This window comes from Acomys russatus, chromosome 5, assembly GCF_903995435.1.
Source record: "Acomys russatus chromosome 5, mAcoRus1.1, whole genome shotgun sequence".
Lineage (NCBI taxonomy): Eukaryota > Metazoa > Chordata > Mammalia > Rodentia > Muridae > Acomys > Acomys russatus.
In genome coordinates this window covers 65,435,656-65,454,070 of record NC_067141.1, presented here as the reverse complement: position 1 = coordinate 65,454,070, position 18,415 = coordinate 65,435,656, and the positions used below count along the sequence as shown (strand labels likewise).

Sequence of the window (18,415 nt, the reverse complement as noted above, 5' to 3'; positions counted from 1 at the left end):
CGGCCCATACAGAGTGCTCACTGTAGGGAGCTGCTTTGTCAAAATCCAGCTAAGGACCCAAATCCGGGTAGCCCCTCCTCCACTGACCTCAACAAGGGCTGTGCTGTTGTTTTTATTTATTATTTCTTTTATTTCTCTTTATTATTATTAATATTATTATTATTTGCTTTTGCTGTGGTCACTATCATTGGCAAAGTTCTTTTTTTTTCTTCAACTTTCCTGGACATGGGGCTCCTGGCTTTGAAAGGTTCCACTCAGGCTTGAAGGTGACGGCCTTCAACTCCGTCTGGGAAGATGGTGAGAAGGAAGCAGAGGAAATCATTCTTGGTTTAAAAAAATTTTAAAAACAAAACAAAAAAAAAACCCCTCCACAATCTATATGTCATTCTTACTCCATCAATGATCAAGCTGCCCAGATGAAGACCTGGAGGGAGGAGAAACAGGCCAGTGGGCACTGGGCATCTCCCGGGATCAGTGAGGAGAGTTGGCACCTGAGGCTTCTTTAAGCCACAGGAGGCATGAAGGGGGAGTGGGATTTTAAAAAAAGCAAAGACAGAGCGCTCAGTGCCTCGAGTTAAGACACTGTTCCAATCCAGGGCCACCGGCAGCCCTTGCCCAGGCCAATTCCCACCGTCACCTCCTCATCCAGGAGATACATAATTAAAAAAAAAAAGAAAAAAAAAATCAAAGCCCTAAATAAAACAAAATTCAAAAAGAAAAGACCTGAAGGAATGGAGAAAGAAAGGGGGAGAGAAGAGGGTAGAAAGAAGGGCAGGTCTCTGGATGCCTAACTCCCGAGCCACCGGGGCTGGGGGGAGGGGTCCCCAGCATCCACTGCCTGCTTGGCGTTAGCTGGTCACATAGTGTTTGGTGGACGGCTGCCCATACACCCTGTAGAAATCCTGGTGGCCGGGCTGCTGGGAAGCGTCGAGCCAGTCTCTGACTGCCAGGCCAGGAAGGGACTGAGGGACGGAGGGTGTGGGTGGAAGTGGGTGTGAGTACTCCTGTGAGGGCACTGTCCAGGGGAAGTGGCCGGATCGGGGGTACGGCTGGTGGCCACCATGGTTGGCCACGGAAGAACAGTAACAGTTGTCCACGGAACAGACGAGAATCTTGCGGCCGCCATACTGGGGAAGCATGGGCTGTTGGGTGGCAGAGCCATTGGGGTACTGCGATGGGGGAAACACAGGACTCGAGTGTACTGGCTGGGCACCACCTGGCAGGGCCACCAAGTGCTGTGTGGAGCTGCAGGGCCCCAGGGGTTGCCCAGACTGGCCCTCGCTGCTGGCTGTGCCTGCTGCCCCGTACTGGCCGCCCACAGGGCCTGATGATGTCTCCAGGAAGCTGGCCTCTGGGAAGGCAGTTGAATGCTTGCGCTTTTCTGCCCCTGAGCTGTTCACACCGCAAGGGTACAGGGGGACGCTCTGTAGGAAGGGCACCGGCGTGTTGAAGGGACCTGTGGAAAGTTTGGAGTAAATGTGGCTGAAGCTCCCAGCCCACACAGCCCAGGTTTCCTCTCCCGTGCAGGCCTTGAACCTCTGTGGGTCCAAATATGTGACATCTTGGCTGATGTCTACTATTTTTATATTTCAGCTGAAGAAACTGAAGGTCAAGGAGGTAATGTGATGTCACTTGCCCAAGGTCCCATGCTAGAAGTGACAAAGCCAGGTGTGAATGAACACAGGTCTACCTGTGCTAAACTGTACTGCCTCATGGAGATGGCAGTGGCATTTACCCCTGCCCAGAGGCCTTTTTAACCCTCACCTTCTAGCATCTTCCGCAACTGCTTCTCCTTCTTGGCCACCTCGTTCAGGAAGAGCTTGGAGTTCAGGTGGCCGATCTTAGGGGGAGAAAGGCTGCTGCCCGTGCAGGTCTGGGTCCTGGGGGCAGTGGACGGGGCGTGTGCTGTGAGGAGGCACCACCAGTGAGCCCGCCCTACCTCCCCAATGGTGGGCGTGGCCCTCTCTGCCCTCCCTCAGATGTGTTCTGGAGGACTAGGGGCTATCAGCTCACCTGTCCATTAGGATCTTCACAGACTTGGTATTCTGCAAGGGAAAGAGAGAACCATCAGTCAGTGGCAAAGCGTAACAGCCCCATTTCCTAAGCACTTGCTATGCTGCAGTGGAGGCGTGGCTCCTGTTTTCTGTTTGAAACAGTATTATCCCAGGCTGGTGTAGAACTGAGTATTAAGATGACCTTGGACTCTCCTGCCTCCACTTCACCGGGCAGAATTACCAGGGGTGTGGCATCTTAGAAGGTGCTGAAGGTCATACGAGCCTCATGTGTATTGTATAATCTGAGCATATTCCCAGGCAGGCACGGTTTCTTCTTTGTAGCCATTATATCTGCGAGAGAGCCCCACTGGCCCTTTGCTTTTTAGTTTCTGAGACAGGGTCTCTCTGTTATGTATATAGTGCTAGAGGTCCAAGAATTCACTGTGTAGACCAGACTGGTCTGGAGCTCAGAGTTCCATCTACCTTTGCCTTTTGAGTGCTGGGATTAATGGTGTGCTCCACCTAGTCCAACAGGCCTTTGAAATCTGGTTCCGTTCTGGATTTCAGAAGGGAGTGGTGGTGTTCAGATCATAATATTTATTATATATGATCCAAACAGGACACCACAGTCCAACCCATCGACACTTCATAGCAACCTGTTTGAATTTTCTTACTCTGTGAAACACAGAGGAACCATTAACTGGCCATGTCAGTGCTACCCAGTATTTGCTGTTAAACGAGGTGCCAAAATTTGTTTCCTTTAGTTTTCACAGCTTAAAGAAATCTGGAATAATAATGGATGGCAGACTGGTTTGTCAAGGCTCAGGAAACCTCTGTGACTTGCCCAAGGTCACAAAACTAAGATTAGTTGGACAGAGTTTAACCCATTCAGGCAACGGCAAGTGGAGGTGAGCTTCCTGGGTTGGAAGCGGCTTGGGCACAGAGCCGTGCAGAGCGGCCCCCAGCCCTACCTTCATGAAGCTGACGTCCTCCGTCTTATCGAAGAGAAGCTGCAGGGAGCCCAGCAGCTTCTTGGCCTCCTGCATGCGTTCCCCAAGGTGCAGCGCCTGCGCCGCGTTCTCGCTGCAGAACTTGGCTTGCGCCTTGTCCAGGACCTCCACCGTTTGCCGCAAGTCCTCATCCAGCAGCTGGTGCAGCTTTTCGTATTGCAGCCGGACCTCTTCCTTCAGCTGGTTCACTTTCTCCTTCAGAGATAACAACGCATGCTCGCTGAGCGACCTCGGGCTGACGCAACTACCCCGACCTCAGGTCTAATGCTAGGTCTGGGCCCCCTGATGCCCCTGGCTTTTCTCAGGGTAAGGTGTGCCCTGCCAGTTCCCCCACGCACCGCACAGGTTTGTGCCAGCCACCCCTAAACCCAGTGGAGCTCCTCCTACTCTGCTGCTTCACTGCGTGACTGACAGGTGGCAAGGCCCTGCGGTCCCGTCGCCCGCCCTGGGCTCAGGGCTCATTACCTCCACCAGGCGCTTGTCTGACTCAAGCTTGTACAGCTGGTCCTCGATGTCCTGCTCTCGCTCCTCCAGCCGCTCCTGCTGCTTCATCAGCATCTTCTGCAGGGACAGTTGAAGTAACCACGCATCAGAGTCGGGTGCTGCTCCGTCCTTACAGCCGGGCAGCACATCTCCCTCCCTCTTGGTAACAGACTCTTCCCAGAGGTCCTCTGACTCAAGATGACCTAAAATCTCTACCAGCCAGCCTCCCTTGGCCCTCAAGGAGCCCCAGGACTAGCCATTTTCAGAAACGGGACCCCGAGGGCTTCCCAGTGTGTATTCAAGGCCTGAGCTTTCTTTCTTTTCTCTTTCTTGCTTTTTTTTGGGGGTGGGGAGGGGGTTTCAAGACAGGGTTTTTCTGTGTAGCCTTGACTGTCCTGGACTCACTTTGTAGACCAGGCTGGCCTCAAACTCACAAGGATCCTCCTGACTCTGCCTCCTGAGCCCTGAGCTTTCTAAGAGCAGGCTCTGCACACTAAGTGCCTGTACCGCCCACCCCCCCAGCTGTCCCTACGTGCGTCATCTCATTGTATCTAGAAAGGGTTCATCTCATCACCCCAGTGATAGTCTATGAGGTAAGCACTACATTCTGATTCTCATTCACAAAGGAAGAAACAGAGGCCTATGGAGGCTTACTCAATCGATCCACAGTCATGCGGCCAGTGCAGCAGAAGAGATGGTTCAGTGGTTAATTTAAGAATGTCGACTGCCCTTGCAAATGACCCAGAGTCTGGTTCCCAGCACCCGTGTCGGGCAGCTCACAGGTGGCTCAGGGGACTCTGACTCCTCTGCCCTTCATAAGCACTTGCACACACACATACATATATAGAAATAAATAAATATATATATTTGAAGTTGTATAGTCTTTGAGTAGCACATACCAGGTGATGTGGCAGGAGGCCTGGGATTATCCAAGCCAGGCTACATTTCTCTGGGGGACTGGGGGGAGGGGCACCATCTTGAGCACCCTCAGATGTAAAGGGTCAAACAACCTTGCAAGGTGACCCAGGCCTTTGGCTGCACCTTACATTTGCCTTATTCTGTACTGCAGCAGTGTAGCCATGCTTCCTTGTTACTGAGGCTCAGTGCTGGTGTCAGCAGTTGAGTCCTTGATGGCTATGACCCTTAGCCCCTCAGTGAGACCAGAAGAGTGACCTTGCTGTTTTCAAGACCAATCTGCTGCCAGATCAAGTTGCTTTTCCAAGCTCTTAAAAATTAATTAATCAGCTGGGTGGTGGTGGCGCACACCTTTAGTTCCAGCACTTAGGAGGCGGAGGCAGAGGCAGACGGATCTCTATGAGTTTGAGGCCAGCCTGGTCTACAAAGTGAGTCCACAACAGCCAAGGCTACATAGAGGAACCCTGTCTTGAAAAACACAAAACAAAACAAAGCAAAACACAACCTAATTAGCCGGGCAATGTGATGCTTTAACCTCAGCACTTAGTTGGCAGAGACAGGTGCATCTCTGTGAGCTCAAGGCCAGCTGGATTCACAAAGCAAGTTTCAGGACAGCCAGGGCTACACACAGAGAAACCCTGTCTCGCAAACCCAAAAAAATGCAGGGCATGGTGGCATATGCCTTTAATCATGGTCTGCAAAGAGTCCAGGGCAGCCAGAGCTACACAGAGAAACCCTGTTTCAAAAAACCAAAAAGAAAATGGAAACAAAAAGAAGAGAAAGAAAACCCCCAAAATAAAATTAATTATATTTATCTTACTTTGTACATGAGTGTTTTGCTTGCACATATCTGTGTGTACCAGGTACCTGTCTGATGCCGGCAGAGATGAGAAGGGGTTGGACCCACTTGATATGGAGTTATGGATGGTTATAAACCACCATGTGATACTGAGAATTAAATACAGGTCCTCTGCAAAAGCAACACATGCTCTTAGCTTCCTATCTCTGTAACCCTCTTTCCCCCTGTTACTGATGTATCTCTTGCTCAAGATGGTGGCCTTCTTTCAAATACTTCAGCATGACCAAGAATGATCTTTTCTTTCTTTCTTTCTTTCTTTCTTTTTGGTTTGGTTTTTCAAGACAGGGTTTCTCTGTGTAGTCTTGGCTGTCCTGGACTCACTTTGTAGACCAGGCTGGCCTCGAACTCACAGAGATCCACCTGCCTCTGCCTCCCTAGTGCTGGGATTAAAGGTGTGCGCCACCATGCCCAGCTTCAAGAATGATCTTTTTCAGTGACTTCCAGCCTTTGGAAGTCACTGGCTGGGCCAGGATCTCCAGATGTCTTTAGAAGGTTTGGTGACTCTCTGTATCCCCGGGGTTCTCACCTCCAGGATTGTGCTTACCAGGACACATCAAATTTTCCTGTTATTTTCTGCCAGCCACACTGCTTCCTTCTCCTTTGTCTGCTTTCTGAAGCCCAACTCTGAGGAACTTTCCATGACCCCTATTTGTTCTGAGTTGGTACAGGTCCCTTCCTATCCTGGTCATGTGGTGGGCTGTCACATCCTGCCCTACTTGATAGCTGTGTTTTTTAGTAATAGCGGCCTCTTTTTACATTGACATTAATACAAAATAAGCCAGATATGGTAGTACCTGCCTGAAATCCCAGCACTTGGTTTGTTTGTTTGTTTTTTGGTTTTTCGAGACAGGGTTTCTCTGTGTAGCCTTGGGTGTCCTGGACTCACTTTGTAGACCAGGCTGGCCTCGAACTCAGCGATCCCCGCCTGCCTCTGCCTCCCGTGTGCTGGGATTAAAGGCGTGCGCCACCACGCCCGGCTTGTTTGTTTGTTTGTTTTTTGGTATCCCAGCACTTGGAAGCTGAAGACAGAAGGGCTGGAACTTGGAGCCAGCCTGGGCTACATAGAAGGACCCTGACTCAAAAAGCTTATCCCAGCACTCAGGAGGCAGAGGCAGGTGGATCGCTGTGAGTTCGAGGCCAGCCTGGTCTACAAAGTGAGTCTAGGACAGCCAAGGCTACATTGGGAAACCCTGTCTCAAAAAGGGGGGGGGGGGAAGAGCACACTTTCAGGTTTTCAGTTGCACCAGCCTCTTGTCAAGTGTTTAACAACAGCTACACTTAGCTACTATTGGATACAAAGTGTTGCCACTCTCAGGGAGTCATGTGACAGCTCTAGCCTCTAGGCAACTGCCCATGACTGTTACTGTTGTTTTACCACACTAAGGATGGAGCTTCAGGGCTTGCACATGCTAGGCAAACGCTCTACCCCTTACCCACACCACGGGCTCACATTCTGGTGCTCTGTATTTGACCCACAAACCATGAGCTGATTTTTCTATAAATTCCAACCCTCTTCTTATGCACTGTGAAAGCATAAAGTGTAAGTTCAAGGCCAGTCTGGACTACAAGAGGAGAAAGGAAAAAAAGGAGGAGGGTGTGTGTGTGGAAAATAAGAACCTGTGTTAGCTAGGCATGATACAAGCTTTAGTTTCTGCTCTGAGGAGACTGAGGGAAGATCACAAGTTTGGGGTCATCCCTGGCTATGAAATGTGACCCCTGCCCTCAAAACCCAAAACCGAAGGCTTTGTGGATGCTTTCTGCTTTCTTTCTTTTTTTTTTTTTTTTTTAAGATTTTTTATTATTATGTATACAGTGTTCTGTCTGCATGTACACCTGCATGCCAGAAGAGGGCGTCAAAACACATTATAGATGGCTGTGAGCCACCATGCGGTTGCTGGGAATTGAACCAGGACCTCTGGAAGAGCAGTCAGTGCTCTTAACCTCTGAGCCATCTCTCCAGCCCCCTCTGCTTCCTTTCATAGTCAGGCCTCACAAAGGCCTGAGGACCAGTGTGAGGAAAGCAAGGCAGGCCTGTTCTATAGCGGTTGCTAGACAAGAGATGAAGACTGAAGATGCTGAGGGCAGGAGTGGAGTGAGTTAAGGCTCCCCTTTGTCCTGGCTGACTCTTCCCTTCAGTGACCCAACAAAACTTGCCCTTGCCACCAGCCAGAGTGGTCAAACTGACAAGAAATATATCTTGTATGGGAGCAGAAACAGAGGTGCACACAGTACGCCCAGACACACACACTGCACCCTGGGCCCGGAGACCCGTCTGTGTACATATGCTTGTACCCAGTATCCTCACTGGTTCACAGGTAAGGCTTGATCTTCAGAGACCTGAGACAGGGAAGGGGCTGAGTACTAACTAGCTGCTTGGGTGGAGATGACCCACATTTGATTCCCAGCAGGAACAGTGGCTCACCACCATCTGTAACCCCAGTTCCTGGGGTTCTAGCAACTTCTTCTGGTCTCTGTAGGCACTGCACACACACAGCACACGTGCACACATACATGTACATACAGGCAGGCGAAACTCTCAAACACATTTTTAAAAAGAGCTTCATAGAAAACAGGAGCCCTTCTTCCTCTCCTACACAACACCCGGGGCTCAAAAAGCACGTTGACTGCCCATGAAGTACTTGAACCAGGAGCCCCAGATACAAATCAGGGCTCAGGCCATGTGCAACTCAGGCCCTCAGCACTCCATACCCGCCCAAGTCATGGATGATCAGGGCCATGCACAGAAGAGAGGGAGGCCAGGCTGAGTCCCAGGGGAAGGAGAGGGCATGCGGACAAAGGTTCCAACCAACCTAACTTCCCTGGCCAAGAAAGACTCTTACCCAGCCCGCCAGTGAGGGTCCCTCCCTCTTCTCCACTAAGGGAGTTTATGACCACAGCATGTGCCCCAGCTCCTGCTCAGGACTGGTGTGGCTCAGTCTACTCTCTCCTCTCAGGCATTCCTGGGAAGCACACTCCTCAGGGGTCCTGGTGTCCTGTCCATCCCCAGCTTCAGGATTCTACAGTCTTCGGCAGGGAGAGGTTGGGTCCAGCTAAGGCCTAGTGAAAACAGTAGCCCCAACAGGTAGGTGGGTCTGATTTCCCCTCTGCTTCCTCCTCAGAGACCACTGTTTCCCCGCTCCCCCCCGCCCCCAGGTCTGCTGTAAGAGGAGAGAGGGCAGGAAGAGGACAGAAACTCACCTGTGAGAACCTTAGGGCAGACAAGGCTGGGAAACCGCCTGCCCCCCACCCCCACCCCAGCTTCCCTGCAGCCAGGGGGCAGGGAGACCAGCAGGAGGAAAATACCCACCTGCTGCCTCTCCATCACACCCACACCAATTCTACCAAACCAAAAAAAATCAAATGGGCCGGGCACGGTAGCGCATACCTTTAATCCCAGCATTGCGAGGCAGAGACAGAGGCCACCCTCCTCTACACAGTGGGTTCCAGAACAGCCAGAGCTACATAATGAGATTCTGTTTCAAAACCAAAATTAAAAATAATAATAACGGGCTGGAGAGATGGCTCAGAGGTTAAGAGCACTGGCTGCTCTTCCAGAGGTCCTGAGTTCAATTCCCAGCAACCACATGGTGGCTCACAACCATCTATAATGAGAACTGGTGCCCTCTTCTGGCCTGTGGGTGTACATGCAGACAGAGTATTGTATAAATAATAATAAATAAAGTTCTTAAAAAAAAAAAAAAAAAAAAAAAATAATAATAATAATAATAACTAAAAAACCAACAACCAACCAACCAACCAACCAACCAGGAAGATGCTGAAGGAGCTAGGCTTGGGAGGCACGACCAACCAGCACACAGCACCTCCTCCTCCCGCACTCCAGAATGAGCAGCCTCATCCTAGGCCAGGTTCTACCTGCCTTCTCTGGGAAGCACATTTCCCATTTGGGAAAAACAGCTGGGGCTTGCTTCCCAAAACAAGGAGTAGAGGCTTCCAAAACTGCCTCTGGCCCACTGTAAGCTTCCTGGACTGTGGCCCACATCAAGTGTGAGGAAGGGATAACCATGTCTAGTCTAGAAGCAATGGAGGGACCAAGGACTTGATCACTGCTTTTTACCTGTGGGCCTCCGGCATTGCGGGACTTACTGGGCCTGTGAAAATCTCCCATGCCCTCTATGGCTCCAAGGTGCCCATGCACTCAGACTTGCTGCCATGCCTTGGTGCCCACCAACCAAGAGAGGTACTCGCAGGGCCTAACTTCCGCCCTGCCATCCACCTCAGATTCCTCTGGGGCCTGACCAGCTAGGCCCTGTTGGTATTTTGCTGCCAAACTAGACCAGGCAGGTGGGTGAGGTTTGCAGAGTGAGGGCTGTGTAAAAGTTAATAAATAATAATAAACCCTCAAATCAACCTTGAAGAGGAGGAAGGTCGGGGAAGAATGGGCTGAGGGCCAGGGAAGAGGCAGGCCCTCGGTTTGCAGGCAAGGCTGGGGTTGGCTCCAGCAGCCCCTCTGGTAAAATGGTAAGGGGACAAAAAAGGGACTGGCCTAATGTAAAAGAACACATCTCCCTGATCAGGCCATGCCAGCGCTGGCTCCAGGATTCTGCTTAGAACCTTGTGGGACTTTCCTCCCAAGCTTCCAAGACTGTCCTTACTTCCCCACGTGAACCTTTCTCCCAAGATCAAATTTGACCTGGCTCCATAAAGCAAGCACTTTCCTCTCCCCTCCAGAAGAGTGCCCTTCCTTGCCACCATGCCTGCTCTGACTACCCTGTGAACTCTCAAGCAGCGGAAACCACAACCCAGTGGTAAGGGGCGGTAGGCACAGGAGTCAGGGGTAGGAGAACCTCAGCGATCCCCACAGGCCATCAGCGTGAGGGCTTCCCAGCTGCAGAGCAGAATTAGCTTTTGCTGTGCACAGAGCAGCCTCTGGGGCAGCAGAACAAAGGCGCGAGAGAGAAAGCCCCCCTTTGTCTGCGTTTGAATGCCAGGCTGGCCAGGGAGGAAGGCTTTCCCAGAGCCAGGGATGAGCTGGCCAGGCTTGCTTGCTCAGGCCAGGGCAGAGGAGGCCCAAGTGAGGTGCCCACCCAGACTCTCCCCCACACTCCCCAGCTCTGCAGCATCCACTGGGACTCTCTCTTACCTCCAACGCCATAACACGAATCCCTAAGATCCCTAGGTAAAGAAGTCACAAGCCTCCTGGCAGGTTCACAGCCTACCTATTACCTGAGCAAGCAGTTAGTAAGTCCTGAACAAAATCAAGTACAGGAAATTTAACTTGCAGGAATAACCAGCAAGGCACAACCACCCTGTACTGCATCCCCTCCTGTCTCACCTGACAGCTACCTTCTCTTACAGACAACACCTGAGCATACTTCTGTCCCTGACTCCACAGCCACACATGAAAGTAGTGCCTCATGAAGTCAGTCATTCACACATCCTTTCCTGGAGAGACTCATGTGAAGGAAAAAAAAAAATCAGTTACCACAGACAGACAGACACTGGCAGACACACACACACACACACCCTGCGCGTGTGTGCACGCACACATCATGTCCAGAACTGCAGGCAGGTAATCAATAGGAACTGTATGACAGGATCTGACTGTCAGCAAGATCCTGGGGTAGAGGTAGAGGACCTGCCCTCTGCCTGAGGCTTCTCTTAGGACCCAGGGAGGAGGCCAAGGGGGGGGGGGCAGGGGGCGCTTCTCTAAGGACTCACAGGATATTCAAGGAAAGAACTACACTACCCCCCCCAAGTACACACACAGAGCTCACCCCCCCCCCAGCACACACACAGCTTCCCTGCTCTGCCTGCTATTGGCAGAGGAAAGAGTGGGTCTGAGCTACCTGCATCAGGCTATAACCCCAGGCCTCCCCCTCGAGCACAGGCATGGGGGTCCTCTCACCCCAAGGAACTACAAATCCCAATAACAGGATTCCTCGAGAACACCTCTTTTCCGGAGGAGGTAAGGCACAGGGTTCAGGCCAGCATCTCCAGCCGGCTCCCAGAAACACACAAACCATGGCAGCTCAGGTACACACATCTGCAAAGCCCCTCACACACATGACCATGACTTCTCTTGGGTCCTTTCTATGTTGAGAGGTTGTAAGAATGCTCACCTTCCATCGCCACCCATTACTCAGATAACCCGGAAACTTAAGAGGCTGGAAGAGATTTTGTTAGGCCCGAGCCTACCTAGATGTCTCAACTTATGGCCCACAGCCCAAAGGGAAAACATTTCAAGGGTATAGGTATGTCCCACTGAGTGATCTTGAGGCCCCATCTGGTTGGCACCTGGTGCTCTCAAAGGCAGAGTGGGGAAGTGTTCTGGCCTGCACAGGCCTAACTCTTAGGTACCACCCTTCCTGGTGCCCCACCCAAGCCACTGGCTCAAGTACACAAAAGTGGGTGCTTGTGAGTATTTGGGGATGGCGCTATCACAAAGGGTTGAGCAGTGGATGTTTTGTTGTTGTTGCTGGCGGCGACGGTGGTGGTAGAGGGGTTGCTTTGTTTTTTGTTTTGTTTTATTTTTGAGACAAGGCCTCACTGTGTAGCCCTAGCTGGCCTTGAGCTCACAGAGATCCACCTGCATCTGCCCTCCCAGTGCTGGGATTGAAGTTGTGTGCCACGGCCCCCAGACCCTCAAAACACTCAGCAGTGTTAACTATTTCCAGCCAATGGACCTGGACCCTCCCCGCTGTGGGAGGGCAGACCAGGAAACAACAAGCAGAACCTAGGTCAATTTTATGGTTATTTGTGCATCTGCTCTTGTCCCTTGCAAAATTCGGGTGCCCTTTTCCATAGAGCTAGAAAAGGCTTTCCAGACAAGGCTCCTGCTAGCAAGAAAAAACTGGTTGAGGCAAAGCCCATTCATTCCTCCTGGATAGCCTAAAGAGGGGGCAGGGTTTTCCAGTCAGCTTCCTCAGGACTCAGCCCCTCCCCAGGGTGGGACCTCTACCTCTGCATTCAATAAGTCGGACTAAAACTCGAGTGACACTGGGCAATTGAAGGGTTTTCAAGCCTAGTGCCCTGGGGCACCAGAGAGAACGGACCTGAGGAGCCTGGAGGAAGATGAGCCTCAGGCACAGATGCTGAGCTCAACAGATTTACACATCTGGGCCCAATGCAAGTCACAGCTTCTGAGCTTGCCCCCACAGGCACTAAGGTGTGTGTGTGTGTGTGTTTGTGTGTGTGTGCAGGCACGCGCACATTCACGCGCGCAGACAGACACATGGAGCTGCTGACAAAGTTCAGTGCCTGAGGAATGGAACCTTGAGGTACTCTGCAAGCAAACGCCACCCTTTCCTCCCCAGTCCGGAGGGTAAATGCAGACACACACAGACACACACACACACACACACACACCTGAAGGGTGCCCTCCTCATACCAAGCCAGGTATAATTAAGTTTTCTTCCCCAGCCCGAGACATCCCTAGCATTTAATGTCCCTGTCTCCATTCCGTCATATCTTTTTCTTTGGCCTCTACCCACTTTCTACAACCAATCCCAGGACAGAGAATTGGGCAGCCATCCACTGGGTAAGTGTGGGCTATGCCTGCCCTGGAGGGGGGTGTAGGGTGGGGGTGGGGTGAGGAGAGGGCCACAGGGCTTCCCTGCTTCCCTAGGCCTTGCCTGGCCTTTTCCAACTAGTGGGGAGGAGTGACTCCACCTCTCCATCCCCCACACTTCCTTTAAGAAACCAGAGGCCTCTCCTGGCACAAAACCCCAGAGCTGGCCCATGCAATTGCAAACTAATTATACAGCAAATTTTGTTATCCCCGCCCTCAGCCTGCGGTGTGGCCCTTCTGCCTTTTGTTGGTTGTGTACGTATGGTTTCTAATTGCTAAACAGTGACTCATTTAGATCGGTCCCCTCCTTGTCTACCACCAAGGAAACAGGCCCAGCTTCCTCAAACTGCAGCAGCCTCATTGGCCTCCAGGGGCCCCCGCCCTAAACACTCGCCCTTAGTCCTACCTACCAAGCTCAACCTTGCTCCCTTGCCACAAGACCCCTTAGCCAGAGCTTTCAAGATGGCTCAGTCTTAGACCGACTCCTTCCTTCCGTGTGACTCAACCGCCCCCCCCCCAGAGGCAGGGGACCCAAGAGGAACCTGGGAGGAGCCCCCTTCCAGTGAAAGGGACGGAAGTATGTCCCAGTCCAGTTCCCTAGCCAGGCCCAGAGGCCTAAGAGGGGGAAGCGGTTTTGACATTGGCTGCTGCAGCAGGGTGTATACAATGGAAGGGGGGTGCGGTTCGTAATCACCCAGCCGGCAGCCCAGGGGAGCCAGCTGCCTGAAACCAGATTTCAACGCGGCTCAACCTTAAAACCCACAGGATTCTTTTTCCATCTTCCACCTCCCCTCCCCAAATGTGGGAGGGCTGTGTAAGAGGGCAGGGCTGGGAGGAAAGGGCCCGGGGTGAAGACGACACATACTTTAAGGTTTGTTCATGCCAGGGGCAGGCAGCATGCAAGTATGGAGAAGGGAGCCTTAGCTTGGGGAGCGTCTTCTGGGGCAGACTGAAAGAGCTGACAGTCGGAGACTCCTCTGGACAACCAGAGGCCTTTCCAAGCTAAATACCAGAGTTCTGCTCGACCTCCGGAAGCCTCCCCCCCCCCAATGTGTTTCCAATAGCACTTAAAACTAACATGGCTGCTTCTGTTTACTTCCTCATTGGTATGCCAGCATCATGGATCATGTCAGCCACAGCAGCGGCACCAGGACACTCATTACATAAACAGCAGCTGGAGAAGCAGGACCGGGGTCACTGCCTTGGTGACTTCCCGTAGAGCTTACAGAAACAATGCTGGGGGGAGGGAGCTGCTCAAAACAGAAAAGCTACGCTCAAACTACTTCCAACAGCCTCTCTCAATTCCATAAACGACTTGCAAGAGGGACCCTAAGGGCACAGGTGCGAGAATACATCGGTAGCCAGGCCCTTGGCCCCCAAACTTTCACAGAAGAGTTTGAGGGCCTCTAGGCTAATGTCACAAGAGTCAGCTTGTGGGATGGGTGGTCCCCAGGTGTGTGTGTGTGTGTTCGTGCGCGCGCCCGCGTTATGTATACTTGCCCGTATCTCATTTCTCCGGATCTCCACGTCGCACACCGAGTGTCCCTGATGCGCGCCGCTGTAGTAGCAGCAGTACTGGCACACCGCCACCTGCTCGGCCTCGCAGTGGTACAGGCGGTAGGCGTTGTGCTGCGGGCAGCTCCAGGCCCGCACGTCGTCCGCCTCCACCAGGAGGTGCCCGCGGGCGGTGGAGGGCTGCTGCAGGTGCGTCTGCACGTGGGACTGGCAGCAGGGAGCCTCGCATCGCAGGCAGACCTTCTGCGCCGGCAGCGGGGGGCCGCGGCGACAGAACACGCAGTGCAGTGCGGTCGGCGGCTTCTCCACGTGCAGGGCGTTGAACTTCTCCACGATGTTGGTGAGCTTCAGGTTCTTCTCCAGGCCCGGCTTCTGATTGTAGGCCTGGTTGCACTCCGGGCAGCGCACCAGGCCACTGTCCTTGGCCCAAGCCTCCCCAATGCAGCCCCGGCAGAAGTTATGTTTGCACGGCAGCTGCACCGGTTCCACGAAGACGTGCAGGCAGATGGGGCAGATGAGCTCTTCCTCAAAGCAGTTCTTCCAATTCTCCGCCATGGCGGCTGCGGGCAGTGGGCCCGGGTAGACCTCTCTAAGTCCTCAACCCTGGGGACCCGTCTAGTGCAGCTGGGGGCTCACCAAGCCCGGAGCTCCGGTCCCCGCCGGCCCCGCCAGTCGCTCAGTCACCAGCGCCTTCCGCGTGCCCGCCCCCCAGAGGAGGGAGCCTGGGTCTCCGCGTCGCGCGCGCCGCCGGCTGCGTCTCCTCCTCCTGGCGAGTGCCTAGCGGGGGGCGGCGGGCTGCGCCAGGGCCGCGGCCGGGGCACCAGCCCTGGAGGGGAGCGCCGTGGTCCAAATTCCATACAACAGGCCGCCTCCCCGTCTGCGCGGCTAGAGCAGCGGCGGCCCGCGGCCTGCGCTCGGCCCCGCGGCTGACATCGGGGCGCGCCCGGCGGCGCACGGAACTAGGGAGCCGCACTCTTCCTTTGGTCGCGGCCGCGGCGACGGTGGCTCCCTCCTGGCTGGTCCGAGCCGCGCCTTCCTCGCTTGGCTCCCGGCCGAGGTCCGAGGGGCACAGATACCTAGTTCGGCCGCGCCGAGGCTGGCTGGATCCGGAGTCGGTGAACGAGGCGCGCCGGCGGTCCCCAGGCCGTGGCGCGGGCGTCCCCCAGCTGGCCGGCCGGCTGCGGGTTGCAGGGCGCGGGCGGGCCGACTCCGGGGCGCTGCGTGCGCGCTGGGGCAGTCATTCAGATGAAATTCCAGTCCCCGGCCAGAGACACCAGCCCGCCTCTGCCTTCCTCCTCCCTTCACAAATAGAAACGGAAGGGGGAGGGAGAGAAGTGGAAAAAAAAAAAAAAAAGGCAACCAGAGAGGGAGGGAGGAGAAGCCCGGGAGGTGCTCCGGCCTGACCCCCTCGTCGCTACTTCTGCGCTCCCCGGAGGCCCAGCGCAGGGCGCCCCCGCCGCGGAGAGACCCCACTCCCCTTCCCCGCTCTGGGCGGGCGCCTCGCCTGCGCTGAGGAAAACAAGGATTGATCAAACTAGAAAGGAATTTTTCTCAACTGCTAATGAACAGGAGGCTCAGCTCCCGGCCCTCCCCTCCCCCCGCCCGGCCCTCCCCCCTTCGCCCCCCCCCCCCCCCCCCCACTTTCTTTTCTTCTCGGCCTCTGCTCGGGTCTGGAAGGCTCCGGGCTGCGGTCGGAGCCAGCCTGCGGCGGCGGGGCCGGACCGAGCCAGCCGGGCCGGGTGCGTCCTCAGCGCCCAGCCATCTTGAGCTCCCAGCGGCCGCGGTGGGGCTGGGGGTCCGGGCGCGCACTCGAGGGTCCTGTAGCTCGCTTTTTTTTTTTCTCCCTTTGGTGGGATTTTTTTTCCCCCTCCAAGGGGAGGGCTGGTGACCTCCAGCAAATTAGGAGAGAGGGAAGGAGGAAAATGCCAAGTCTTGATTTCTCTCCACCTCTGCTCCACCCATCCCGGGCCTTTCCAAAAAAATCTTTTTAAAAGATTAGAATTGGAAGAAGTCGGCAGAACCGCGAGCGCCTGCGGCCCCCAGCGCTGCCCGGGCGACGCGTCCGGGGCGGGCCCGAGCCCGTCGCTCAGTCCGTGGGTCCGTTTGTCTTCCAGCAGCTTTTCAAGTGAAGGGAGGGTGGGCACTCCGGGCAGGGTCTCCGCTGCGGCTGTCGTTTCAGAGCTGTATCCTCAGATCAAAAAAGAAAAAGGGGGGAAGGAAGAAACCACCCCCCAGCCCGAACACTCTCATCACAGCCACCTTCAGCCATCTTGCGTGTATTATTTCAAGAATAATCTGTTTAATAGAAATAGCTGCGTCTCTGGCCCCCTTCTCCGCATCCTGGGGTCCCGCCCCCTTTCAATAATAATCTCGATAATAAAAATTATCAGCGGGTCGGGCAGTTCGAGGCTGCTTCTTCCTGCCTCGGGTCTCTCCGGCTTTCTTCCCTCTAAGAAGGGGTACTGGGGGGGCTCACGCTGGGGCTGGGGGTGCGGCCCGCCGGTCCCTGCCACCAGCGCAGCGAGGGATGGGTGCTCTTGCCCCTGCCTGGAGCAGTACGGGCGGGGGAGAGGGCTCGGCCCGCAGGACCCACTGAGGGGGCAGACTGGGCACTCTTGTCCTTGGCCCGGGTTCGCAGCTGCCCCGCATACAATGGGTTCGAAGCAGAGTGAGAAGAGCAAGATGGGGGCAGGAGAAGACAGGAGGATTGCGGCGTACGGGGCTCGCGGAAAAGGGTGATAGAAGAGCGGGGGGGGGGGGCGGGGGTGTCCCTACATCAAGGCCGGTCCCGCTACTCCGAAAGGAGGCGGGGAGACAGGGAGGGGGGGGATGTGAGGAGAAAGCGGCGGGCGGCGCCTTTAATCAGCACCCGCTGGTTCAGCCCACCCGGTACTAGCGAAATAGACGGGGAGGGGGGAGGGGAGGGACGTAGTTTCCGGAAGTGCTGTTACAGCTGCTTAGGTTCTTGGCCCCGCCTCTTTCCCCCCAGTCTGGAATTAGGGCTGATCCTGAAGTGGCGTATGCTACTGGTCCCCAAGGCGAGACTCCTCCTCTTTAAGGCGTGGCGAACCTTCGTGATCTCACGTGACTTGCACTAACTTCAGTACATTAAACATTGGGTGCTGAGGGAGGGGCTCGATCCAAGCTTCTTAAAACGGCAATGTTGCGACCAGGCTGTGGGATTATTTTTTTCCTGGGCCTCTTCAGCTGCAGCTCTTTTTACTTGAGAGGAAAGAAGGGTTGTCAATCAGTCTGCTAAAGTGTCTAGAGGAATTAAGCAGGGAATTGCAAAGGTTCACCGTGCAGCCTTCTCTGCAGTACTCTTCCCCCACATCTCTGAAGCTTAAAACTATCAAACTAGTAATTCCTTTTCCTATTGATAAGGAAACTGACGTTTAAAGTACACATCCCTGGATTAGTTGGTCAATCAACAAATACACTGTATAACAAAGACCTCTGATACCGGTGGCATTTTATCTAGGCCCAGGGAATTTCCTGGAAAATTACATTTTAAAAAAATGGAGGATAATTTCTGAGAGTAAGTAGCACACACAAAAGCTCTAAGTAAAAGTTATGATTTTAAAAATAAGATAATAAGATTCCAGGCAACAGATACTATGTTGTAGAGGAGTTTATTAAATGAGCATGGGGAGAGAAGGAAAAGGGGAGGAGTACTCCAGGGAGATAGAGAGAGAGAGAGAGAAAGAAAGAGAGAGAGAGAGTAAGAGGGAGGGGCTAGGTAATATTGTCCTTTCATATAACCCTGGGCATGGCCACGCCCCCATGGCAGGTAAGCAATGACATCACAAGTAGGCCGACTGAAGCAGAACCTTAACAAAAGTGACATTTGAGAGCCGCGTGTGGTGGCACACACACCCTTAATCCCAGCACTCGGGAGGCAGCGGCAGGCAGGCAGATCTCTGGCAGTTTGAGGCCAGCCTGGTCTACAAAGAGCGTCCAGACCAACCAAGGCTACACAGAGAAACCCTGTGTGTGTGTGGGGGGGGGGGGCGGGGAAAAAGGCGACATTTGAGCCCAGACCTGAATGTGCACCAAGAATCAGGCTAGCGACAGACAACCTGGGGAACAGTACTCTCATTCAAAAGGCCAA

General features: G+C 53.9%; 1 protein-coding gene across 1 annotated transcript; it reads right to left on the bottom strand.

Moving 5' to 3' along the window:
* Window positions 1-397: 397 nt before the first annotated feature.
* Window positions 398-15,887, bottom strand: Trim8 (tripartite motif containing 8). Its single transcript, XM_051146709.1, has 6 exons — window positions 14,290-15,887; window positions 3,470-3,565; window positions 2,966-3,199; window positions 2,014-2,045; window positions 1,765-1,880; window positions 398-1,456 (listed from the first exon to the last, which is right to left on the bottom strand). The coding sequence occupies exons 1-6, from the start codon at window positions 14,857-14,859 to the stop codon at window positions 849-851; spliced, it is 1,656 nt and encodes a 551-aa protein (XP_051002666.1). The 5' UTR covers window positions 14,860-15,887; the 3' UTR covers window positions 398-848.
* Between the last annotated feature and the right edge of the window lie 2,528 nt (window positions 15,888-18,415).